We start from the raw sequence: 26,995 nt of genomic DNA on the forward strand, positions 1-26,995 counted from the left end.
TTTCCCCTCCCTCGCCCTCCCTCCTCCATTCACACACAGTTCCCTCCCCCTTGCCAACTTGAGGCAGCCACCGGAGCGCGGCGCAGTCTTTCTCCCAGCGCCCTAGCGCAGCGCGCGCGCGCGGCGGCCGCTGCTGCTGCTGCGAAAGGTTAGCCCAGCGAGCGCCTGAAGCGCGCAAAAGGAGGAGGAGGAGGGGACGGGAAGGGTAAGAGAGCGAGAGGTGCTTTTTACCCCGTATCTCGACGGCTGAAGAGAAAGAGAGAGAGAGAGAGCGCTGGCTTTCTGAGCCCAGGAGAAAAGCGAAGAAACGTGGCCTCCGCCTAAACCAGCGCCGCTGTTTGGAGAGGCGAGGCGCTGGGAGTCGCTTCCGACGCGGGGAAGAGTCGCTGCAACCCTGCAGCCCTATATCTAAGGGACAAGGCGCCTGGACCCGCGGTAGAGGCAGCCCAGCCCTAGGCGCGGAGAAGAGGCGCCTTGATTCGGCGTTCCCGCGGATTGCGCGCGAGAGGTGACCCGGAGGAAGCGTGGTAGCCCGTAGCCCAGCCATCCCTCTCGCCTGCCCTGGCCCCCTCGCCGGCCGCCTCCATGTTCCAGCTGCCCATCCTCAACTTCAGCCCTCAGCAAGTGGCCGGGGTGTGCGAGACCCTGGAGGAGAGCGGCGACGTGGAGCGCCTTGGGCGCTTCCTGTGGTCGTTGCCGGTGGCGCCGGCGGCTTGCGAGGCTCTTAACCGCAACGAGTCGGTGCTGCGCGCGCGCGCCATCGTGGCCTTCCACGCGGGCAACTACCGCGAGCTGTACCACATCCTGGAGAACCACAAGTTCCCTAAGGAGTCGCACGCCAAGCTGCAGGCGCTGTGGCTCGAGGCGCACTACCAGGAGGCCGAGAAGCTGCGCGGCCGCCCGCTGGGGCCGGTGGACAAGTACCGTGTGCGCAAGAAGTTCCCGCTGCCGCGCACCATTTGGGACGGCGAGCAGAAGACGCACTGCTTCAAGGAGCGCACGCGGCACCTGCTGCGAGAGTGGTACCTGCAGGACCCTTACCCAAACCCCAGCAAAAAGCGAGAGCTGGCCCAAGCCACCGGACTCACCCCCACGCAGGTGGGCAACTGGTTCAAAAACCGCAGGCAAAGGGACAGGGCCGCCGCCGCCAAGAACAGGTCGGTAGCGCACGGCGGGGATGGAACGAGGAGGAGGAAGATCTCGGGGGAGGGTGGCTGGCGGGGTGGCGACCGCGCCGCTATAGATACACTCATACCTTTCCTAGACTCTTGAGCGCACTCACGAGTTCTCCAAACACAGCTACGGAGATTGAGTTCCAGTTGCCCTGCTGGCACTGTAGGAAAAGGAGATGTTCCTCCTATTCCTCTCTCCCCCCCTCCCCGCTCGCCTGGCGATTTCTCCTTCTCGTGCCACCACGTCCTCACCGCATTTTATTGGTTTCGCTGTTCCATGTCCAGGGGCCTCAAACGCTTTCAAATAGCGGGGAGACGAGGGTGCGAATCCTGCTGCTCTCTTCCCCGGCCCGCATCATATTCACTTGGTTAGGTTCGTTTGCTGTCTTTGGGTATTAGCTTTTACGACCGAATCGAGATACAGTAGCAGCTAACGTAGGCAGGAGGAGGATACTAAGGCGAAAATTAATGTTCAGATTTCCAGAATAGGACCCACTGCACAATAATTCCCCCCGCCCCCGCTTTTAAGTAAGTTGAATTGGATCTGAATTCGTAGGGGGAAATCCTAGAAGCCGTTCGTGTGAATCTGCTCCGTTGAAACAGACTGGGATTTCTTTTAACTTCGCCTTAAGGTGTCTGAAGACCGCATGTGCAAAATGTGCTTAAAATCTTCCTATTCCACGGCCGTCTTTACATTTACTTTGGAGCAAGTCCTCGCTAATCCCACCCTCCCAATTCAGTCCAAAGAGCAAGGACTTTGGAGGAAATTTGCAGTACAGTTTTATGCGCCTTTACTCAGAAGTAAGTCATACTGAGTTCAGTGAGGCTTGCTCCCTAGATACTGTACAGTGTTTAGGGTTGTACTTTCCCTTGCTCGAATTTCCCACAGAGTGGGTTTGTGGGAGGAGACAAGTAAGAATGTGAGCTTCTTTTGTCCACCCGGATCCTAAGCCCAGAGCTGGGAAATGAGTTGCAAAACAAGTATTAAATTACCAATTTAGGATCAAGCCACATTTATATCAGCAGGGCGGGCTGCTATTTAGAAACCAGATTTCATCTTGTAACCGATTTCCAGTTGAGCAGCCTTGATCGTGTTTTGCAGAATAACATAGCTGCCAAGTTATCCCTTTTTTACAGGGATTTCCCCTTATGCTGAATAGGCTTCCTCGCGAGAAAAGCGAAAACTTGGCAGCTATGTGATACATAGTTTTTTTTGGGAGGGGCGTTGTAAAAACGTGAGACCAGGGAGATATGAGATGCTGAAATGTCATTTTACTTCCAAGTAAGTACGGTATGTTGAGGATCAGCCGGGCGATTACATCTGCCTACTTTTCTGCAGCATCTCTGTATCTGTAAAAGTGTATTGCTGTTGAGACTGTTGCATTCTGCAGTTTAATTAATGTATGGAACATCTTTTTGGAAGGGAAGGAAACTAGGCGGGTTTGGAGAACTGAAAAATGATTCTTCAAACAATTAAAAATTAAAGAAGGAAAGAAAGCAGGTACATGACATAGAAGAATATAGTTTTTTCGTATTTCCATTTTTTTTACTATTGTTATCTCCTCTAACAATTCATCTACAATTAAAGTTTTGGCTTTCATTTTTCTTTTAATTTCCTTTGACTATCTAGCACATCATCTCTGCTTGACTAAAGGGAAAATGCATTGCCTGTATGTATTAATGCATAGGTAGAGACCAGCTGATGGGTTTAAAATAAGTATATCTTAAAATACAATATCTATTTCACTACCGGGGGTTATCATTTAATACCATTATGCCATGCTTGTTGATACCCATCTATACAGATGGATATTTCTAATACTGTTAATGCTATCTGGTGCAAAACCTCGTTAATGGCTCATTTAAAACAAGCATTTCAGTGGATCAAGCTGATTGCTCGCCAGTCCTAAATGCATGTGTAGCTACCGTAAAATCATGTTTATAAGAAGTAAGTCCCCTTTAGCTCGAAGGAAGATATTCCCAAGTGTACATGGACATGGGACCACACTTAAGTTTTTTTTAAAAAAACGGATTACTTTGAGTATTGAGTTTCGAATCAGTCTCTAAATGCAATCAACCACGAGCAAGCACTTTTAATTTAAAACCAGGAGCAACTCGGGAGCAAAGTGTTTGAGCAAAATACTTCCCCTATTGAGAAGTATGTGGTATGGCTATGCCATTCTCCTTTTAAGCAGCTGTCCGTTCGCCCATCCATTTTCTAAATCAAATTTGTAAAAGGACATAGACACACTGCTGTGTTTCAGTGCAAAGACACAACTGTAGGAAATGCCTGTATTCAACTGCAGCAAGAAACAACTTCTAACAGAATTCAAAACGATGGTATCTTGAAATATATGTTTCTTAAAGCCTCTTTACCATGACAGTAGGCAGCGGGGGTTGAACCTGTCAAATATTCAGTTGTGATTCATGCATATTTTAAGGTACATGCCATTCCTATGAAATCACATCAGATTCCCTTCAAAATTATCCTTTATCCCTCTCTAGGGTTACGGTTTGGAAATAGCCCATAATTTAAAAAAGGATGCTCAATATTGCCATTTAAGTGTAGAACAAAACTAGGACTTTTATTTAGCCAAATAGGGAGCTGGTTTAAGGACTGCATGTGGAGCTTGATGTAAGGAATAAACAGGGAAAGTAGGAAAAAGAAGCCTATCTTAGAATGGGAAGGGATTTCTGATGACAATTAGGTGCATTAATTAGCACGAATGACCTATATTTTGCAGGAGGCGTGTTTACGATTCCATTGTGCCAAAGTGCTTGAATGTAAACCAGTTTAGCAGCACAGACTTCAATAGGATTCTTTCGGCTTAAATCCAATAGGATTCTTTCGTCTTAAGTCTGTGAATCCGACTAACAGAACAATCCTATACTGTACAGACTTACCTAGGAGTAAATCCTGTGCTGCAGGACTGATTTCTGAGTAAACATACCGTAGATAGGCTTCCATCTCACAAAGTTTAAATGTGAGGGCGATGCACACCAATGTATAAATAACTTGCAATGTGAGAGGCAGAAAGACAGAGAGGGGGGAAATTGCTGGGGACAAGCAGTTTTTGCAATCCAGTCGAAGGATACATTCTTGAATCTATTCAGTTATAACCAGCGAAGAAGAAAGAGAGTTTTGCAATATGCATGCTGCTATAATCCCTATGCATGTTTACTTGGAAGTAAATCTTTCCGAACTCAGGTGCACACAGGATTTCAGCTTTAAACAGATTCTTAAATTCAGGCAGGCCCACAAAAGCCAATGCAGAAAAACTGGAAATTAAAGGACTTTGTTTTAAGTGGGTTGCGGATTCAACTGAGGAAAAGGCTGAGAGAGAAGAAGCAGAACATTTAGCAGACTGTGTTTAAAAATGGTCCTGCTGTTTGTTTGTTTTTAAAAAGTATTTTGAAATCTTTACTCTGGATTGCTCAGAGCTAAAATTGGTTCTAATCTTAACATCCTTGAAAGCTTTGTTCAGAAAATACTCTTCTTTGTTCGGCATTTTTGTGGATGTGTCATTTTTAAACAGAATTTACTCTTTATTTCATAAATGTTTATAAAATAAGGGCAGAGCAAGAGTACACAAGAAAATATCATATTACGAAAACAAAATTTAAAACCCAGTATACTTGGGAGTGGGTGTTCCATTTATACAAAGAATGAATCCAGTGAAAAACACATTGTTGTTGGTTCGAAACAATCCTTGGTGGAAATCAGTTGTAGGACATTCCTTAAACTATGTACTGGAGAGGAGCTGATTCCAGCCCGTGGTACAAATCTGCAGAAAACTGCATTTCCTCCCCATTGTAGTGCAAGTGTGATTAAATTTATTGGAACTGGGGGCGGGGAGACAATGTTTTGAAACACTTGTGGGGACCACAGCCGCCTCAAATAAGTGATCCAAGATATATTTCTGCTAAAAGTTGCTTGAAAGCAGGTGTGTATGAAATTACTATTACGCACTATAGTTTGCAGAAATAGAAACTGCTGCTTCAATGCCAAATTATCAGAACATGACTCATTAATGTATTTGCCTTAGCTCTGGAAGCTAAAAAGAGCCGTTTCTATAGACAAGGCTTAACCCTCGATGCTTAGATTAACACAGTTCTTCGTTTCTTTGTTCTAAGAAATGTAGTCAGCCATAACAAGGATCCTGGCTACATAAAGAGGTGAAGGGATGATGATGATGATGATCAGGGGTCAGCGACCTTTTCAGCCGTGGGCCGGTCCACCGTCCCTCATACCTTGTTGGGGGCCGGGCTATATTTTTTGGGGGGAAATGAACGAATTCCTATGCCCCACAAATAACCCAGAGATGTATTTTAAACAAAAGCACACATTCTACTCATGTAAAAACACCAGGCAGGCCCCACAAATAACCCAGAGATGCATTTTAAATAAAAGGGCACATTCTACTCATGTAAAAACACGCTGATTCCCGGACCATCCGCGGGCCGGATTGAGAAGGTGATTGGGCCGCATCCAACCCCAGGGCCTTAGGTTGCCTACCCTGATGAACACGATAGAATAACAATACTAACGACAATAAAATAGCATATATCAAGCAGTTGCAATATTTCACAGTTGTATTTTATTTCAGCTCCGTAACACCCATATTTGCCCAAGGCAGGTTTAATTTTAAAAACGTGATTTTTCGAAAAGGAGGGAAAAATAATACAATCTTAAATATGTTCCTAGGTGCATTTCTGTAGGATGTGTTTCACATGTATTTCTGTCTTGAACTGGTCTTCCATGCCGATTCTACCCTGAGAGTGACTATTGTTAACTGGGTCCATGTGCTAGGTGTGTGTGCCTTTGCTTTTTATATTAAAAAAAGCTGTATGTGTGATGGCTTCATCAATGTTGATAATACTACAGCAGCTATTGTGAGGCAAAAAAAAAGAACCACTAAAAATCTTCTCAAAATACATTGCTTTTTTTTTTGCGGCTCTGCTTTGAATGATATACAGTATTGCTCTTTTTGCACTTTTTGCAGATATGTTCAAGGTAGAACTACAAAAAAGCATTATGTGTTGAGAACATTTGTTGTGGTCTTCTGTTGTGTCTGACAATAACTGCTCTAGCAGACCTTTTGAACATCACTCAACCCTGCGACCCTTCCCTACTGGAAATTTCAGAAACTGAAATGAATGGACTTTGGTGTATGTTTGAATATTACCTCCAAATTGTATGGGTTATTACCCAAATGGAAACAATTACTCCCAATGAAAACAAAATGGGGGCCAAATAAAACGTAATTACAAGTGTATAAGTTGGGTGTATAAGTTGGCGGTATCATATAACATAGCATTGCAAGAAAAATAACAATAGAAATAATTGCAATTATAGAATCTGAAATAATATATGACGCTGAATGAGAAATGCATTCTTGAAAAGAAACTTCATCCAGAATATTACGGATATATTAATGATGATGATAATAATACAATTTGGAATTAGGGAAATATTATTTAAATGCACAAATGGCTAAATTAAAACTGCATGAGTGGATCAGCTGGCAAGAGTTTTAAAACCCGGCAGTGGGTGCAAATGTAAGCATGGTGAATTAGCAAAGTTTGCAGAATGAGGAAGAGTCAGAGCTCGTTCCAGTTGACCTGCCACACCCCCTAGCCCCTAAAGCAGGACAAATACAGTACCCCCTTGAGCTATACCTTCTCAAACTTCCTGCATTCAGGAGGAATTTCCACCCCATCTGCCTGCTGAGGAACCTGTGTGTATTTGTCAGTGAACCCCTGGCCATTACAGAAAGATCTTGGCACGAGGAATGCCCATCCACTGTGCAAAGTGACTGACAGTTGCAGAATGCACGCAACAACCCTTTTCTTTGGTTGTGCATTAAAGGGGGAAGTTGGTAATACTCTTTCAGGGAAGCTTAGAATTGTATAATTGCAAGGGACGCCTGGGTGTGTGTGTGTAATCTAGTCCAACCCCTTGCCAGTGCAGGAATCAACTGGCTTGCCTGTCGTTCCTGAAGCTTTCACAGAGGACCTCTTACAAATTCCCTAGGGTTCCCTAGGGAGACGGTTTGAAACCCGTGGACCCCACACCAAAGTTACACTGAAGTTATTTGTACATGCAAGTGAAGTCATTCTATGATTGGCCATTTTAAATTGTGGAAGTGGCCTTGGCCAGGATAGCAGATGGGGATCTGTAAGACACTCGCTGCAGCAGAGTCAGAATAGGTGATTAACAGGTGGATAGATGGATGGAGTTGGGAGCCAATATGACCCAGTTGGATTTGGCAACCAACCTGGCTGTAAAAGAAAACAGCGCTTACGAGTCTTGAAGCTGATATGATAGGGTCAGTGTTGGGCATACTCATTTCCTTATACCTCTATAATCTCTGATTGAAGCAGGTTCATGAACAAACACAAAAATCCAAAGGAAGGCAAATATTTAGGGCAGGGGTGGCTAGTCTGTGGCCCTCCAGATATTGCCAGACTCCTGCCATCCCCTGCCAACATGACCAATGGTCAGGGATGATGGGACTTGTAGTCCAGTAACATCTGGAAGGGCATCAGGTTCTCCACCATAAAGGAAAGATAAAGTGATTTCTGAAGGAGACAAAATGTGTCTTACACTTTTAGGTTGTAAAGATTTTTTTAAAAAAAAATTCCTTTGCAGTGAACAGGAAAATTACATCTTTAAGTAAGCTTTTGTCTTCTCTCACCTTCCTATGAAGGACAAAGGGTACAGATTCCAAGATAAACTTTTGTACTTTGGGGAAGGAGCATGCATTGAAATAATAGGAAACAGAGTGGCTTGGTAAAAGTGAAAGTCTTTTTTAAGAGGGGGGGGAATATGGTCACATCATTGTGTGCCTTTCTGATACTCTATGGCCAAGCCATCCCACTGGGAAGACTAAAGCTAGTACTTATTTATGCAGTGCATAATTAATCTGTGGAACTCATTAACACAAGGCACAGAGAATATGCTTTAAAAGAGTGTTAGACAAATTCATGGAGTGCAGGTGTATCATTTGTTATTAATCATACAGTACTGCTATGATTAGAGTGGCTGGTGGCTGGGGAAACCCAGCTAGATGGGCCGGGTATAAATAAAATTATTATTATTATTATTATTATTATTATTATTATTATTATTTCAAGGCCTAAATGATGTAGGTCCTAGATATCTGAAATACCGCTTCCCTCCCTATAAACCCACTCATTTATTAACATCAACAGAGCAAGTCTTCTTGGTATTATTATTATTATTATTATTATTATTATTATTATTAAAATTTGTATACAGCCCTATGCCTGCAGATCTCAAGCTAAAATCACAATATAAAAAACATAAAATGCATAATAAAAACAAAAACCAGAGCAACCCAATAATCCTCCCTCCACAACACATTTTTAAGGGTATTGGATGTCAATCAACCAAAGGCCTGGTCAAAGAGGAACATTTTTGCCTGACTTCTCCCTGGAGAGAGCACCCCACAAACAGGGAGCCACTGCAGAAAAGGCCCATTGGAAGTTCCACTGCCCTCAGAAGTTTGAGTGGTGGTGCTCTGGGAGAGAGAGCATTCTCTGCAGCAGCTCCTAAGTTGTGGAATTTCCTCCCCACAATTGCAATCAGGTCCCGATTGTGAGCTTTGTTGGCCACCATGAGAACAGTATGCTGGACTAGAAGGGCCTTTGTCCTGGCCCAGCTCTTTCTGTGTTCTTGTGGCTCATTAAAATGATTTATTAGTTCTTTAGTCTGCCTGGGCTTTGGTGAAATCAGAGAACCACTCTCCCTGTATGGATATGAGACCCACACACCCTGCAATCCGCTGAGAGCAGCTGGGAAGTCCTAGTTCACTGCCCTCTCCATGAAGGCATGGAGAAGCGTGGTGTCTGATGATGCAAACATGACTGCTATGGTGTGTGTTTTTGGCTAACAGAATCAGAATAGTTAAGAGCTGGAGAAGTGGTAGGTTGCAATTCCTGAGGTAGTGGCAGAGCATATGATTGTGTTTCCACCTTTTGATAAGACGAAGAGGACTGTAGGGTTAGCACAGGAGTGCAAACTACACAAGAAGAGCCTGCCAGTGGCCCATTTAGTCCAGCATCCTGTTCTCACAGTAGCCTATCAGATGCCTCTGGGAAGCCAACAAACAAGACCTTAGTGCAATAGTGCAATTCAGCCTGGACACTGAGGTCCAGCTCCGAGGGCCTTCTGGCGGTTCCCTCACTGCGAGAAGTGAGGTTACAGGGAACCAGGCAGAGGGCCTTCTCAGTGGTGGCGCCCGCCCTGTGGAACGCCCTCCCATCAGATGTCACGGGGAAAAACAACTATCTGACCTTTCAGAAGACATCTGAAGGCAGCCCTGCTAGGGAAGTTTTTAATGTTTGATGTTTTATTGTGTTTTTAATATTCTGTTGGGACGTGGGTGGCACTGTGCTGTAAACCACTGAGCCCTGGGCTTGCTGATTGGAAGGTTGGCGGTTCGAATCCCCGCTACGGGGTGAGCTCCCGTTGTTCGGTCCCAGCTCCTGCCAACCTAGCAGGTTAGAAAAGCACATCAAAGTGCAAGTAGATAAATAGGTACCACTCCGGAAGGAGGGTAAAAGGCGTTTCCATGCGCTGCTCTGGTTTCGCCAGAAACGGCTTAGTCATACTGGCCACATGACCCGGAAAAACTGTCTGCGGACAAACGTCAGCTCCCTTGGCCAGTAAAGCGGCGCAACCCCAGAGTCGTTTGCAACTGGACTTAAGTGTCAGGGGTCCTTTACCTTTACCTTTAATATCCTGTTGGAAGCTGCCCAGAGTGGCTGGCGAAACCCAGCCAGATGGGCGGGGTATAAATAAATTATTATTATTATTATTATTATTATTATTATTATTATTATTACTGTTACTGTTACTATTACTATTACTATTACTACTATTTGGTTTAGAGGCATACTGTGTCCAGCAGTGGAGGCAGAACAGAGCCATCATTACTTGTAGCCACCTTATTAGAGGAGATTACTTATTTTAAAGCCATCAAAGTTAGTGAACATCACTGCCACTTGTGGGTGCAGATTCCATAGTTTAGCTGCGCTGTGTGGAGAACCCCTTTCTTTTATCCATCCTGAATATTCCAGCATTCAGCTTCATTGGATGCCCACGAGTTCTCGTTTTTTCTGAAATGCCATGCATAAATTTTATACACTTCTTGCCTTTTACTAGGCTTTTCTCTAATCTGAGAAGTCCCAAATGTTGCAATCTTTCCCAATAGGCAAGTTGTCCCACCCCCTCGATCCCATTACCCTTTCCGGCTCCGCAACAGGGGTGCCAACTTGAATAAAATATTGGGGGTGCCAGGTAAGCCCTGCCCCACATAAATTGATCACATGACATGGTACATGCACACCATTTGAATGGCAATGCCCATTCACTTTGGGGGCCCCAGTCCCCTCAAATATTTTATTGGGGGGCAAAGGGACCTTGGCCCCTAGGAGTTAGATCCTATACTCTGCAATTACTTTTTTGAGATGAAGTGACCAAAACTGTAAATTATTATTATTATTATTATTATTATTATTCCCTGCCCAATCTGGCTGGGTTTCCCCAGCCACTCTGGGCAACTTACAGCATATTTGTTGTTGTTTACTCGTTTAGTCGTGTCCGACTCTTCGTGACCCCATGGACTATAGCATGCCTATATTTACAACATAATAAAACACCAAACATTAAAAACTTCCTGAAACAAGGCTGCCTTCAGATGTCTTCTAAAAGTTGTGTAGTTCTTTATCTCCTTGATATCTGATGGGAGGGCATTCCCCAGGGAGGGCACCACTACCGAGAAGGCCTTCTGTCTGGTTTCCCTTCACAGTGAGGGAACCAGCAGAAGACCCTCGGAGCTGGACCTCAGTGTCCAGGCAGAGCAGTGGGGGTGGAGAGCTCCTTCAGGTATACTGGACCCAGGCTGTTTAGGGCTTTAAAGGTCAGCACCAACACGTTGGTTTGTGCTTTGAAACGTACCGTTTTCCAAATGCAGTCACACCGCAGATTTGCAGAGGAAAGTATAGGCTGTGATGCAGGTGAGACCTTGGGCTGCTCAAGGTGAGAAGAGGCATAATGAATGAGCACAAAGTGAAAGAGGTGTGTTCATCTCTGCCAAAGAGACAGGGGCATAGCTGCCAAGTTATCCCTTTTTTAAAGGGATTTTCCCTTATGCTCAATAGGCTTCCTCGTGAGAAAAGGGAAAACTTGGCAGCAATGGACAGGGGTTCTCATTAATATGGTCTGCTAGGTGTGTGGGTGGGTGTGTGGGTGGGTGTGGGTGTGTTTCTATAGTCTATTGCAATCATTTAATAAAAAAAATCATTGTTGTGTCATTATTTTACTTATGGCTGTATTTTGACAATAATAACAAACATTGATGGATTGTGTCCCGTGTTAACCCGGCTCAGAGTAGATTCACTGCCAATAATGAACTTAAGCCCATTGTGTTCAGTGGATCTGTTCTGAGTAGGATTTAGTTGGGATCATCATCATCATCATATAGATTTCGAACCACCTTGAGAAAGGGCAACTTGCAATTTTTTAGAAATTTTAAGTGTACTTGAGGCGGGGAGAATCAATAGAGTGCAGCCCATACCTAAATGCAGGAAGAATTACATATCCAAATGTATTACCGCCTTAATAATAAGAATGATAATAATTTTATTGTTTATACCCTGCCCAAGCCCATCTGTCTGGATTAAATATGCACCACCAGGGAAAAAACCAATAACTTGAAATTTAGAAAACAAGTGTCTGGCGCTCACTGGCCCTCCTTAGCCCAAAGGTGGAAGGCGCCAGCATTGTCCCTTGCCCCTCTAGAAATATGAATGCATATTGCCTGGAAGCAAGAGGCTGCGCCTCGGTGTTGAGGTGTTGATGCTCAGGGATGGGCATGGGGGGGGGTGCAGTGGGTGGGCCCGGAGACAGAGGTGGGGGTGTTCCGGAAGGAGGGAGGGGGCACCCCTTGATTATTTCCGCTGCCTCCCCAAAGTGACGGCTCCCTCTCGCTTCTCCCGCCGCAGGCTCCAGCAGCAAGTCTTGTCCTCGCAAGGCGCAGGGCGGTCGCTGCCGTCGGAGGAGGAGAGCGCCGGAGAACCCCTCCTGGGCGCCGCCGCCAGCCCCGCCGCCAGCCTGTCCAGCAAAGCCGCCGCCTCCTCGGCCATCTCCATCACTTCCAGCGACAGCGAATGTGATCTCTGAGAAGGAAGAAGAGGAGGAGAGCAGGAGGAGGAACTGGACTGACGGGCCGGGCGGCCGGGCGCGCGGGAGAGCCGAGGGCGCAGCAGCACAGGCCTGTCTTGCCCGCCTTCACGGCTTCCTGCGCCGCTTTGCCTTGTCCGCAATCCCGGGCCCGACGGCTGGTGGCGGGCCTGCGGAGCAGCCCGAGTCTCCAAGGACCGTCCAGAAAAGCAGGACGCGAAAATGCTCGGAGAGACTCCGCTGATGCTCGTCCTCCCAGCGGCATCTTCGTCGCCGTCCATCCTTCAGCCAGGATCTGCTGTAAAGATGCCTCAAAAGTCACACACATGCAGAGGGAGAGAGAGAGACACCAAACCTAGAGGGAGGAGGATAGAAATTGCAGCTCCAGTCGCCTGCCGCAAATCCTAATTCCTCCCTCTGGGAATTTCCAGCTGAAAAGTTGCTGGTGGTTGTTTTTCGGTTTGGTTTGTTAGTTCGCTTTTATTTTTAAAAGTTTTTTTATACATATACATATATATAAATATAAATATTCTATATAATGTTTATTGACTTATTTAAAGAATTGCTCTGTGGGTAGATTGTTTTATTTGATTATCATAATTGCTATTATTAATTATTATTATTAATATTATTATAATTATTGTTTGAGGCTTGATGCCTGTGTGCGCTGGTGATTTAATTTTCTTTTTCTCCCCGTGGAGCATGTGCAGCAGGACCAGGGATTGTAGGGGGAGGGGCAGCCAAATCACAACAAACAGACCAAGAAACGAACAATTCCAGTGTAATAAAATAATAGGTGAGCGAAACTGAGATTCATTCTTTCCCGTCCTTGACTTAAAACGCTTTTTAAACTTGGAGAAGAGTTGGAAGCGCTTTGCTTGCTTGCTTGCTTGCTTGCTTGCTTGCTTGCTTGCTTGCTTGCTTGCTTGCATGGATCTGGGGTCTAAACCATAGCTGCCAAGTTATCCCTTTTTTACAGGGATTTCCCCTTATGCTGAATAGGCTTCCTCGCGAGAAAAGGGAAAACTTGGCAGCTATGGTCTAAACAAGGTCCACGGAGAGCACCTGGATGTAGATTTAAAAGAAAAGAAGTGAATTTAAAACAAAGCGTGATTTCCAGCAGAAAACCAGAGTCGGCCCATTCTATCCACGTTCTTGAGCAACGCTTATTCATTTTCGTTGGTGCGCAAAAAAAGGCCCAGTATTGAGCTTGTGGGTTCAGGACCAAGGAGGTTTTACGGTCTTGGAACCGAAGTTCTATGAGCCAGTTATTCTTTTTTAAAAGCAATTAAAATAACAACATAATGCAATGAGGGGTAAGCCCTGATAAACTCAACGGGCCTACTAGGATCGCAGTGCGCAGCTGCTCTTTGCAGAAACTAGAGGTTAGGTCGGAGCTGCAAAAATGGCATATTTGCCTTTTTTCTGGCATCTGAATTAAGCCCCTTTTGTACGCACAGCGGGCTAATGCAAGAGGGGGAAAATATTGCAGCCATCTGGGTAACGCAAGATGTAGCTCCTGTGTCCTTTCAGTGTGGAAAATAGGGCAGATTTTCAACAGTGCTTACTTTAAAGTAAAAATATCCCGGGGATAATTTGCAGTTGACAGAGGGTAAATTGGGCACCCTTTGAGTATGGCTTTATGAGCATAAACTTGGCGCGCTTAAAAATGCTATTTACCTTCAACATACCAGTTTTATCTCCTTATGCTAGAGCGATCCTGTGCAAAGTGATGCATCGGATCAATGGCGTTTTGCGCGCTAATGCTATACACAGGATGGGGCGGAATAAATTTGCAACCCTACAGAATACTGGCACACTTTCCTGAACACTTATTTGTAAATGTGTACAAAACTGGGGTGCACCGTTGGGAAAGGAGCCAGGATTTAAGTTGGGGGGGCAGACTCCATGTTATGGGGATCAGGCTTCATGGTGTGGGTACAGAACCTCAGTTAAAGTATTTTTATTTATTTTTATTTGATCTTGATTGGCTACGCCCATAGACCTTTCCCTTTTTAAAACCAACAGCTTTTTGTAAGGTGCAATCCAACCCGACTTAGCTTTTGGGTCCCGAGCTAATGTTGGAAAGCAAGTTGCAACCGAATGTAACAGGGTACTTTTGTTATTACATCAACATCCCGCGTTTCTTCTGTTGTGGAACCTGAAGGTTGTTCCCGCGGGGGTCCCCGAGTGGTTTCCCATCCAGGCCCTAACCAGACCTAGCCCTGCTTAGCTTCGCGTTGCATCCTGCGCCGCCGCGACCTTCTTGCACCAAGACGGATGGAGAGCCCTTGTTTACCTTTCACGAGCAGCTAAGAACAGCCGGCTCGTTGCCTTGCTAGATCTCAAGCTGTGAAGGAGCCACGCAACTCGATGTGTGGAGGCAGAGGGCACCTTGGCCGCCCCGTTCCCCCTAAATTTTGGGTGGAATATAGCAAGATTCCGGGCGCTTTACCGCCGGACAGTTTCATTTTCCTCGCCGCGCAATCGCTCCCTGACTGGGGTTTGCAGAGAAAGCCCGTGCCGAGAGGCAGCTAAGCTCCTTGCGCGCGTCTCCCCCTTCGCCAGCCCAGAGGATTTCACAATATTATACAATTTGAACGCTGATCTTTTAAATCACTTGAGCTGTGCTTTTTTCGGTCTCGCGTTTTGTCCTCGGGGACTCGGCTACCCGAATAAGCTGATTGCTTGCTTTGCTTGGCTTGGCTTCTTTGCAGCGGGAGAAGGAAAGGGAGCGCGCAGTGGAACCTGCCGGAGTCCTCCCTCTCTCCTCTCCTCCCCCTCCCGCCTGCGTCGCCCCCAGTTTCTCCCCGCCGCCTTGCGAATTCCTAGAAGCCAAGCGCGGAGCCGGAGGCGGTCGCGGCTCGCGCGCACTGCCTTCACCCATAGCGCCTTCAGGGCCGGAGCCGGACCAAGACATTTTGCTTCCTGATGCGCAGCGCAAAGAGAGAGGGGGGGGGAAGGGAGAGAGCGAGCGCCGGGCAAGGGCGCTTGCAACCAGTGCAAGGCGTCTATGCGCTTGGGTGGTGGGGGTCATGTTATTTTGGCACCTACCGCATAGACTTCCACGACGCACTTTTTTTTTTTTGCTCCTCGCTGGCAGCAAAAACCCAACAAGAATCCATTATAAAGGGATCCGCAACTAAAACGTTGGTGCCCTTTCATTCCCTCGCTCCAAACCAGCTGCCGGAGGCAGACGCATGCCTAGGAAAATATACATCAGTCACGGATGCTTTAGTTGAGATTCCTGCATTGCAAAGGGTTGGACTGGAAGGCCCCTGGGGGGTCCCATCCAGCTCTACAATTCTTTGATTCTATAGGGTGCCTTGTGACGAGTCAGAACAACGCTTCACCTGCCATTGGTTCATCTCGGCCAATATTGTCTACACAGACTGCCAGCGGCTCTGCAGGGTTTCAGGCAGGAGTCTCTCCCAGCCCGAGCAGGAGAGGACATTGAGCAGGCAACCCCAAACTCGGCCTTCCAGCTGTTTTGGAACTGCAACTCCCATCACCCCTAGCTAACAGGACCACTGGTCAGAGATGATGGGAGTTGTAGTCCCAAAACAACAGGAGGGCCTGAAGTTGAGGGTTGAAGTTGGCACCTTCTGAAGGCAGCCCTGTTTAGGGAAGTTTTTAATGTTTAACAGACTTGTACAGTATTTAAATATTTTGTTGGAAGCCGCCCAGAGTGGCTGGGGAAACCCAGCCAGATAAGCGGGGTATAAATAAATTATTATTATTATTATTATTATTAATATTATTATTAATATTATTATTATTATTATTAGCGGGGCAGATGCTCCGCCGCTGAACCATCGATCCCCTCCCTGCGCTGCGCTCCTTGGCTGCTTTCTTTTTCTTAAAAAAATAATAAAATAAAATAAAATAAAACAGGAAGGAAGGAAGGAAGGAAGGAAGGAAGGAAGGAAGGAAGGAAGGAAGGAAGGAAGGAAGGAAGGAAGGAAGGAAGGAAGGAAGGAAGGACGGACCATTGAACAGACACTTACCGGTACTTGCCTTACTGGTTATCACGGCGCCACTTGTTTCCGAGTAAACATCTATAGGATTGAGGTGCATAATAACATTTTACTCCTCAGTAACAAAACTCCCTGTTTCTGGGGGAAGTGTTAAATGCTCAGGATTTGTTGCAAATCTTCATTTTAACCTCTTTCTTGCCTCAAGAAACACCCCATTTTCTCCAGTTTGGTACGGGAGTCCCAAACAGCGACGAGATACCGGCTGGGTGTGTGTGGAGGAGATAGGCGCTGACGTTGCATTAAGCCCGCACTGCGGTTTGGTTTAATACAGATCCTCCCGGTGTCCCGCCATGAATGTGATTTAAACAGCGTGAAGGATTAATGCCGATAAAATCATAGAAGTTTGAGGAGGGGAGGGCGTGTGCTGCGAACAGAAGGGAGAAAGGGATCTCCGTTAATTAGAATCCCTGCTTAATTAAAGGAGTGGGACATGCTGACGGACCAGATCCAACAAAAATTTACCAAGAAGCGCTTGGGGTGCAGGAGTAGGATTCCGTCCATGTTTACTGGGGAGTAAGTCCCACTGAGTTCAATGGAAACTTTCTCCTAAGTAAATGCATCTTGAATTGCAGCCTTACTGCCCACCCTATACATGTTTACTCGGGAGTAAGTCTCCATGAGCTCAGCTTGGGGCTTACTGCCAGTTAAGTGTGTATCTCAATAACAGCAGGAGGAAGATGGTCAGAAAAGCCAGACCATGCAAATGGAAAGCCAAACCACACACACACACACACATTTTAGAGTGGACACCTATATAACTAAAAAGCTTCTCGGGTTGGGACCTTATTTTGGAGCTATCCTCCCTAATAGGATTAGGGTGCAGCGTTCATTCATCAGTTTGCAGCCTGTGATTTTTAACATACAGTAATTCATAAAAGAAAAAGTGAACCAGTAGGCTTTAAGTTTAGGAAGTTCTTAAAATGGCTGGCAGAGCAATCTTTTAGCTCATGGGTAGACAAACTAAGACCCAAGGGCCAGATCCTTGGGTGTCCTTTTATTTAAAATGCATCTCTGGGTTATTTGTGGGGCATAGGAATTCATTCATTATTATTATTTTCAAAATATAGTCCGCTCCCCCACAAGGTCTGAGGGACAGTGGACCAGTCCCCTGCTGAAAAAGGTTTGCTGATCCCTACTAGCTGTCTACTCAGGAGAAGGTCCAACTGAGTTCAATGGAGCTTACTCCCAAGTAAATAAGTACAGGATTACAGCAACAATTGCACCAGGGGTGGCTAACCTGCGACCCTAGGCCATCAGCCCCAGGCCAGTGGATCTGGGATGATAGGAGATGTAGTCCAATAACATGTGTTCCTCATTTCTGATTTATGCATTTGGAATAGAGGACAGGTAGATGTTGCAAGCCAAGTGCTTTCTTTTGCTGACAAACAGAAATTTCGGTCTGAATCCTGAACTGGTTGTTCTACAGACTTGGAACCCTGGGCATGTTTAGTGGAATTTTGAATTATGGTGCTGGAGGAGATTCTTGAGAGTCCCATGGACTGCAATAAGATTAAACCTATCCATTCTGAAGGAAATCAGTCCTGAGTGCTCACTGGAAGGACAGATCCTGAAGCTGAGGCTCCAATACGTTGGCCACCTCTTGAGAAGAGAAGACTCCCTGGAAAAGACCCTGATGTTGGGAAAGATTGAGGGCACAAGGAGAAGGGGAGGACGAGATGGTTGGACAGTGTTCTCAAAGCTACGAACATGAGTCTGACCAAACTGCGGGAGGCAGTGGAAGACAGGAGTGCCTGGTGTGTGCTGGTCCATGACACGACTAAACGACACAACAACAACAACAACAACAACAACAACAACAACAACAACAACAACAAGCCACTGTGCTCCTTGGGGCTCATCTAGGCCTTAAGCACATGGGTGTGATGGGGGGGAGCAAGGGGACAGCTGTCCCCCTAAATCAAGCAAATAAATAAAAAATACTAAACCAAACATTGAAATTGTAGAAAGATTTTGACAGATTTTTCTGAGCACTTATGGTCAAAAGAAAGTGATTTAAAACAACTGTTATTGAGAGATTTCATTCCCAATCTGATAGACAGAGCCAGACAGAGGACGATGACAGGTCAGGTGGGTGTCCTGTCCCCCCCCCAGGATAAATCCTGGCTATGCCCATGCTTAAGCAGGTGTCTAATGACCTCAGGTTGAAACCCTACACAAGTCCCTACAGGACTTCTACTGCAATACTTTTCAAACTTTCCTAGAAATAAGTGTAGGGTATATTATTACCAGTGCAGTCAAGTACAACATTTCCTGTTGCCTAGAATGGACACACAGGGGAATGTAGCTCCAGACAGGGAAGACTTCCTGTCATACCTGCTCTGAAACTTCCTCTCCCTGTGTGTGACTAGGTAGATGTCTGTGACCCTGTTGTTGTTTAGTCATTTAGTCGTGTCCGACTCTTCGTGACCCCATGGACCATAGCACGCCAGGCACTCCTGTCTTCCACTGCCTCCCGCAGTTTGGTCAAACTCATGTTCAGATAAAAGGGCTGGCCATGCAACCATCTCTCTGGACTCTTACTCTTACTCTTGGACTCTCCTGGCTCTTAGCCAGAGCATGACTCAACCTTCACATAGGATGGAGCCCACAAGCAGAAAGTCTGAGATGTAGCTCAGACTTCTTTTCACTGTAACCGCAAGATAAAGCCTGCCTTCAGATTACTACTGTGAACTGAATGTGAGTAAAACTTTATTCTTACTTTTAAAGAAGACTGTGTTGTGTTCTTATTATTTTAAGAGGGAAACTCAGTAAAGGGGAAATTACCAGGAACAATCCAGACTGGACAAGCCAGACTGGATTGCTTAATTAAAGGATTCTAATGAATCATCAACTTGCTTCCAATAAGTTACAAAGGGAATGTGCTCAATAGTGTGAGTGGGGAAGGATAATATCAAAACAATATATCCTCTTCTACCTTCCTACACAGGTGGCGCTGTGGGTTAAACCACAGAGCCTAGGGCTTGCCGATCAGAAGGTTGGCAGTTCGAATCCCTGCGATGGAGTGAGCTCCCATTGCCCGGAAGCTGTACACCGGCTCCCTCGGCCAATAAAGCGAGATGAGCGTTGCAACCCCAGAGTCGTCTGAGACTGGACCTAATGGTCAGGGGTCCCTTAACCTTTACCTTCCTTAACATTCCCAAAAAAGCTGCTTTGAACATAGCAGGAATTACTCCTAGTTCCTGAGAATCACAGGTAGGTGGGGAAGCTATGCCGTTTTTAAAGTGGTGCAATACTGCTTTAAATGTATAATGCATACGGGAGTCTATGTGTTTGTGTGAGACCATTTTCTTTCTGCCTGCTTTCTTATTTGTCTCATCAACTTTATTGTGTGATCCCAAGTTCTAGTATCTTCTCTGATGATCACTTGTGAGTAGGATTGTCTTCCATGAACACGGTCTTAACAGTTAGTTAGTCTGTAAGTGACTGTGGAGGCCAATTCTGGCTCCACAAGTCCTTCCACAGTGGGGACATAGGTTTCCAGACGGTGGCTGTATTCTACTGCTTGGAACAGAGGCTGTATGCTTCTGAACCTATCTCCAGCATCTATGAATGGGAGAATACTTCAGGAGTAAGCCCTGACATAAAATCCCTACCTTACAGGACATCTTTGGGAGAAGTAAAGGTTAAGGAATAAACCCTACACAAATGCGGAGTGGAGTCCCTAAGATGGTTGGCTGGCGCCTTGTACGCCTCCTTCTGGCAACTCCTGCAGCCAAGCTGGGGCCAAATGTATCACTCTGCTTTCCTGTGGATCACAGTCTTGTCATCTGGGCAGCTCAGGACTTCTATACACCCTGCCCAAGCTTGTGCCCCAGAATCACTTTGGTGCAGCTAACACAGCAAAAACAACATGGCAGCCAGCAGTTACAAGTTACCCGTCTCTGTAGCCACAGCAGGTGGTATTGGCATGGGTGAAGGAAAAGTAACAATAACAATAATTTTACTACAAAATGAAAAAATTCCTTCCAGTAGCACCTTAGGGACCAACTAAGTTTGTCATTGGTATGAGCTTTCGTGTGCATGCACACTTCTTCAGATACACAGTATAATACGCAATAATTTTACTATTTATACCCCGCCCATCTGGCTGGGTCTCCCCAGCTACTCTTCCAGAACATATAAAAACATAATAAAACATCAAACATTAAAAAAACTTCCCGATACAAGGCTGCCTTCAGATGTCTTCTAAAAGTTGTGTAGCTCTTTATCTCCTTGACATCTGACGGGAGGGCATTCCACAGGGAAGGTGCCACTACTGAGAAGGCCTTCTTCCTTGGTTCTCTGTGACCTCACTTCTCACAGTGAAGAAACTGCCAGAAGACCCTCAGAGGAGGACCTCAGTGAGCGGGCTGAACGATGGGTGTGGAGACGCTCTTTCAGGTATACAGGGCCGTGGCCATTTAGGGCTTTAAAGGTCAGCACCAACACTTGGAACTGTGCTCAGAAACATACTGGGAGCCAGTGAATATCCTTTAGGACTGGTGTTACATGGTCCACTCCAAGTCACCAGTCTAGCTGCTGTATTCTGGATTAGTTGTAGTTTCTGAGTCGCCTTCAAAGGTAAGCACTATGAAGAGCGTGGAAAAAAAATGCCGTTTGCTTATTTCTGGGAGTTAAGTAGCTGAGGTACAAAATACGCTGCTTTAGTCTGAGTCAGGTCAATTGATCCATCAGTACTAGCAGCTGCTCTCTCCAGGGTTTCAGACGCGAGACAATTCCCAGCCCTGCCTGGAGATGCTGGGGACGCAGAGCCTAGGGCTTGCCGATCAGAAGGTCGGCGGTTCGAATCCCTGCGACGGGGTGAGTTCCCATTGTTCGGTCCCAGCTCCTGCCGACCTAGCAGTTCAAAAGCAAGTCAAGTGCAAGTAGATAAATGGGTACCGCTCCGGAGGGAAGGTAAACGGCGTTTCCGTGCGCTGCTCTGGTTCGCCAGAAGCGGCTTAGTCATGCTGGCCACAGGACGCAGAAGCTATCTGCGGATAAACGCCGGCTCCTTCAGCCAGTAAAGTGAGATGAGCACCACAACCCCAGGGTCATCCACGACTGGAACTAATGGCCTTTACCTGGAGATGCTAGGGATTGAACCAGCGAAAGGAAATGTTCTTCTACTGAGTCTTTCCCCAAATCCATGATATTGGGAGATCCAAAAACTCTGTTCCTGTTTTCACTCGAGGTTCAGACTTCTGGAGTCTTTTGCCTCTGCATGCACACATACAACCCTCCAGTCCTTCCATCTCAGGGAGAAAAGGCTGGACAGATTGCAGAAATTGAGTGGATACACATCAGCCCCCAAGAGGAGATGGAGGCCTGGTGCCACCCAACACATCCAGGATTTGCCTCTGGTGACTGCATGATTCATCCTTCAATCTGCTCAGCTTCCCTTCCCCTCCGCCATCTCCCCGCACCCACCACCCACCCTGCATTGGACTGGACCCAGCCTGTTTATGTTTAGAGGGCAGGATGAGCAGAAATCTGACTCAAAATGGCATGATATAATAAACAGACCAGCATCCAAATTAGCACAAGAACACTTTAAGGCTGAAACCCCACAGTGTCCACACACTTACCTGGGAGTAAGCCCCCCCCCCCCAAAAAAATAAAAACCCAGTGGGTCTTACTTCCAAGTAGACATGCATTCATTCCACCAGACCAGCAAGATGTCAAATGCAGAGACCGGACAGAGAGGCATTTAAAAAAACCACAAGAATTGGTTATTTACATTAAACAAAGCGCAGAAGAAAAGCCTGCTACAGGGCCTGCCTTGACCTGTCTCTCTTTTGGCTGACAAAGAGGAAAGTATTGTATCAAAAGTAACATGAATAGGGAGGGAGGAGAAGTGAAACAGCTTTTCCCCTCTATTCAGCCAGTTGAATACTTCCGTTTTCTTTACAGGCGGGGGCAGGCCTGAATAGGGGAGTCTCGCAAGCCGGGCAGGGAGGCTGTCAAACTGCTCAGGGTAATAAGCTCTAATGAGAGGGTTTGCAGTCCTTCTTGGGACAAAAGGCAAGCTGGGGGGGGGGCGGGTTGCTGCTGCTGCTACTATGGGGAGGGGGGATTGAATGACTAATGCATTTTGGGGGAGAGATGAGTTTGGCTTGTCAAGGGATTGATTTTGCAAGGAGGAGAGAGAAAGGGGGAGGATGGGCCTCTGCCCAGCTGTGGACAGAAGAAGGGCCTCTTTTCACAGCTTCCCCCCTTTTTTTCCTCATAAACACACTCACAAGCACACACCCCTCCGCTTGCCTTCTGCTCATCAGGGCTAAAGCTGAGCAACAGCAAGGTGGGGACCACTGGACGGACAAAAGGGGAAATGGAACTTTGGTTAACACACACACACACACACACACACACACACACACACACACACACGGACCCCCAGAGTGGTTAAACAGGTAACACTCAAGCAGGAAATTCAGGTTGGTATCTATCACAGATCCTGTGCACCAAGAGCTCCAGAAAGTCTAGCGGCAGCTGGGATCACGGATTTAAAAACAGAGTCTCATTAAGCGCTCCAGAAAAGTTCCGTTGGGTATCACAGAGTCAAAGCAGCAGCTTCATAATACCAAGTATTGCAGAATGTCAGATAGGTATCGTAGGTTTAAAATAGCTTTAGACAAAGCAATCCAGATTGATCAACTTGGGGAGGGAGCTGTGTGCAAAGTGCATGATTAGAAAACAAGGTGATTCCCCAGTATCCAAACATTGCACAGCCTTCCTTTAAAAAAAATTAATTAATTAATTAATTAATTATTTTGAATTGGAACTTGTCGCACACAACCATTGTGATGCCACGGAAAGACTGTTCAGGTCCCTTCTTGGCTCACAGGTGTGTGTGTGTGTGTGTGTGTGTGTGTGTGTGTGTTACTTTAAGCCAATCCCCATCTCACAGCCTAACCTGCCTCACAAGATTGTTGCGATGTGAAACAAAATGGGGGGGGCATCCATGTACAGTACACCACCTTGAGTTGCTTGGAAAGAGAGGGCAGGAGACAAATAAAGTAGGTGGTCTGAGCTGGATTTGTAAGCAGCCAAGTGAAAACATGAGGCCTCTGATGGATAAATTTCAGACCAATTTAGAGTAAAGAATTTCACTAAAGCGCATCCAAAGAAAATCAAACAGATCTCTGGGCTGTTATGATGCTGCAAGATGCTGTAACTCAACGAGAGAGAGAGAGAGAGAGAGAGAGAGAGAGAGAGAGAGAGAGAGAGAGAGAGAGAGCGCTGTGGAGGTCTTCTACCCTGCAGAGCTAAAAGAGCTGGCAATGTAAGGGGAATGTGATTTCTTATTTTCCAGGGTACTTTCTGCCCATTGTGGACCAGAACAGACTCTAAACACCATTTAATTTCAGAGCTGGCATTGAGAGGAGTCCAAGATTCCTGTTTGATCCTTTGTAAAGTGCCACTTTTGTCCTCTCAAATGCTATATCCCACCAACAAATGGTGCCACACCAGACAATTTGTGCGGTCAGAGTAGCACCATCCTCTGTTCTGGGACACAGAGGCTTGCTGCGAAATAAATACTGGAACCTTCACTCTGCATGCCTATTTGTGAAGTCAACGTGGATTTCTGCTTCTCCCATTGGGAAATGAGTGAGCACAGAAATGACTAATTATGTTTCTTAAAAGAAAAGAAAAGCACTTTTAACAGTTACCTTGAGATTAAAAGGGGATGAAGCACCTTATCGCTTAGATAACAACCATCTGTAAAACTGTTTAATCAATAAGAAAATTGGAAGCTGGTGGTGTATATTGTGAGTCAGACCCATTTGTCCATTTAGCTCAGTATTGTCAACACTGACTGGCAGCAGCTCTCTGGAGTGTCAGACAGAAAGTCTTTCCCTGTCCTACCTGGAGATGCCAGGGATCGAACCTGGGGCCTTCTGCATGCAAATAAATGCTATACTACCGAGAAGCGCCCATTTCCCCCTATTTATGGGTAGCAGCCTTTTTCTCAGCTAGTAAAAAATAAATATATTGTTACAAAAGTCGTGTGCCTGCCCCTCTCTGTGCCAAGCGGTGGCAAAAGCCCATGGGGTCTCAGGCATTCACACAGGATCCCTGTGTGGAGACACGGTGGAGACTGTAGTGGCTTTAAGAAATGTGGTTTATTCACCTATTTACACCCTCAGTCTGCATGGAGGGAGTCCAGATCTTACAGCATGGCCATTTCAAGAAGGGTTGGTCACCCACAGTAGCAGAGGCAGCCTTCAAGGTGCATCTACACACAGGGAAAAACCCGCTATAAATAGGTTAGAAATTAAATTGTTACAACAAAAGGGGGAAAGGCTATGGGGGAATTGCTCTCCGTCGCCATCTGGTGTTGCATGTTTATAACGCATTCTAAACGCTGTTTTTTGACTAATGTAGATGAGTCCTGCCCAAGATGGATATCAGCTCTTCTTCCTGCTTCTCCTTCCTAGCAACCCTTGCTGGAAAATTCCCTTTCCTGTCCCCTCAAACACACAGCCCATCTCTTTGGTAACATCTCACTCCCCAGGTTAAAGGATTCCTCTCCCTGATGGCTCATCAACACACCTTTTGTCATGTTAACAGGTTTTCTCTTCACTAAGCCAGCCGGGTTGGTTTGCAGAAGCCAGCCCAGGAATTCCATGTCTGGCACAGCTCTGTACCGCTGTGGCGGGAAGGTAAATGGCGTTTCCGTGCGCTCTGGTTTCCGTCACGGTATTCCATTGCACCAGAAGATGGTTTAATCCTGCTGGCCACATGACCCGGAAAGCTGTCTGTGGACAAACGCCGGCTCCCTCGGCCTGAAAGTGAGATGAGCACTGCGACTAGTTAACCATCCAGGGATCATTTACCTTTTACCTTTACCTTTGCAATTTGTGCTTTAATCTATACCCCCCAATTAATCAAAATCCTGGCATTTATTAATTCCTAGGGCTTAGGGGCAGTCCCCACTAAATCTATAACAATATTATGGTATTATTTTTTTCCATGACACTTGCAGCTTGACCATCTTGGTTGCCTCCACTCCAAAGAATCCTGGAAACTGTTTGTTAAGGGAGCTGAGAGTTGTTAGGGGACCCCCATTCCCCTCAGAGAGGGATTGGTTTGTGAGGGGAATTGGGGTCACTGAACAATGCTTAGCACCCTTAACAAGCTATAGTTCCCAGGGTGCTTTGGACAGGAGGGGAAGCCATGACTGTTATAGTATATAGCAGGCATCCCCAAACTCGGCCCTCCAAATGTTCCCATCATCCCTGGACACTGGTCCTGTTAGCTAGGGATCATGGGAGTTGTAGCCTCAAACATCTGGAGGGTTGAGTTTGGGGGTGCCTGGTATATAGGTTTAATGTAGAAACAAAGCTTTAAATGCACAATTTGGATGGAGCCCAAGTCCATTTGACTATAGACATGTGCACATTTGGGTGGGTGATCAGGTCCAGCCCAAGACATTTTGCCGCCTGAGGCAATGGAGAAGGTGTCAAAAGGCCTTTGGGTGTGTCGGGATGTTGGGTGACTATACAATGGTACCTCGGGTTACGAACTTAATTTGTTCCGGAGGTCCGTTCTAAAGCCGAAACCGTTCATAACCCAAGGCGTGCTTTCACTAATGATGCCTCCTCCTGCTGCCATGCTGCCAGCGCACAACTTCCACTCACATCCCAGGGCAAAGGTTGCAACTGGAAGCATCTACTGCCGGGTTAGTGGAGCTCGTAACTCACAGTGTTTGCAAGGAGGACGGTACGTAACACGAGGTTCCACTGTAATCATCAATGATTTGCTGGCTTTGTGGCTGATTCTTTGGTGTTTTTATTATAGATCCTATCTCTGCTTGTTATTTGACCATCTACATCAGGCATGTCAAACCTGCGGCCCTCCAGATGTTTTGGACTACAATTCCCATCTTCCCCAACCACTGGTCCTGTTAGCTAGGGATCATGGGAGTTGTAGGCCAAAACATCTGGAGGGCTGCAGGTTTGACATGCCTGATCTACATCATTTAAACCATTTTAGGGCCTCTTAAAACTTTTATCACATTGTAGTGTTTATTTTACTTTGAGAACGGCTTGGTGAGCCTGGAAGGCAGGCTATATAAATCAAATGCCTACATACAGTAGGTACAGATACAAATACAGAGAGAGAGAGAGAGAGAGATGGAAAACACAGATGGATCCAGCGGCAGAGCTAGCCACTTGGGCACCCGGAGTGGCGCACATGCCGTTCACCCGGGGGGTGGGGCGAGCTGCCCAGGGGGGTGATTGGTGCAGCAATCGGCGCCCATTGGGGGCGATTGGAACATTGTGTGACGCCCATTGGGTGATCAGCACAATGATCAGTACCCAGGGGGGCGGGGTAGCGATCCACCCAGGGGTGATTTTGTCACCCCCCCTCAGGGATGACACCCGGGGCGGACCGCCCCCACTGCACCCCTTCCTACGTCCCTGGATGGATCAGCAACATAATAGAATTGTAGAATTGGAAGGGACCCTGGGGATCATCTAGCCCAACCCTCCAACCCCCTGCAATGCAGTAATCTCGACATGAGGTCTCCCATCCAATTTGAAACCATGCCAGAACCTGCTTAGCTTTAC

The 26,995-nt window shown here is 46.3% G+C and overlaps 1 protein-coding gene across 1 annotated transcript; it reads left to right on the plus strand.

Annotated features, from left to right (window-relative positions):
- The first annotated feature begins 585 nt into the window (after window positions 1-585).
- SIX6 (SIX homeobox 6) lies at window positions 586-12,381 on the plus strand. Its single transcript, XM_035116265.1, has 2 exons — window positions 586-1,157; window positions 12,204-12,381. The coding sequence occupies exons 1-2, from the start codon at window positions 586-588 to the stop codon at window positions 12,379-12,381; spliced, it is 750 nt and encodes a 249-aa protein (XP_034972156.1).
- Window positions 12,382-26,995: the final 14,614 nt, after the last annotated feature.

The sequence above is a fragment of the Zootoca vivipara genome, chromosome 1 (genome assembly GCF_963506605.1).
Source record: "Zootoca vivipara chromosome 1, rZooViv1.1, whole genome shotgun sequence".
NCBI lineage: Eukaryota > Metazoa > Chordata > Lepidosauria > Squamata > Lacertidae > Zootoca > Zootoca vivipara.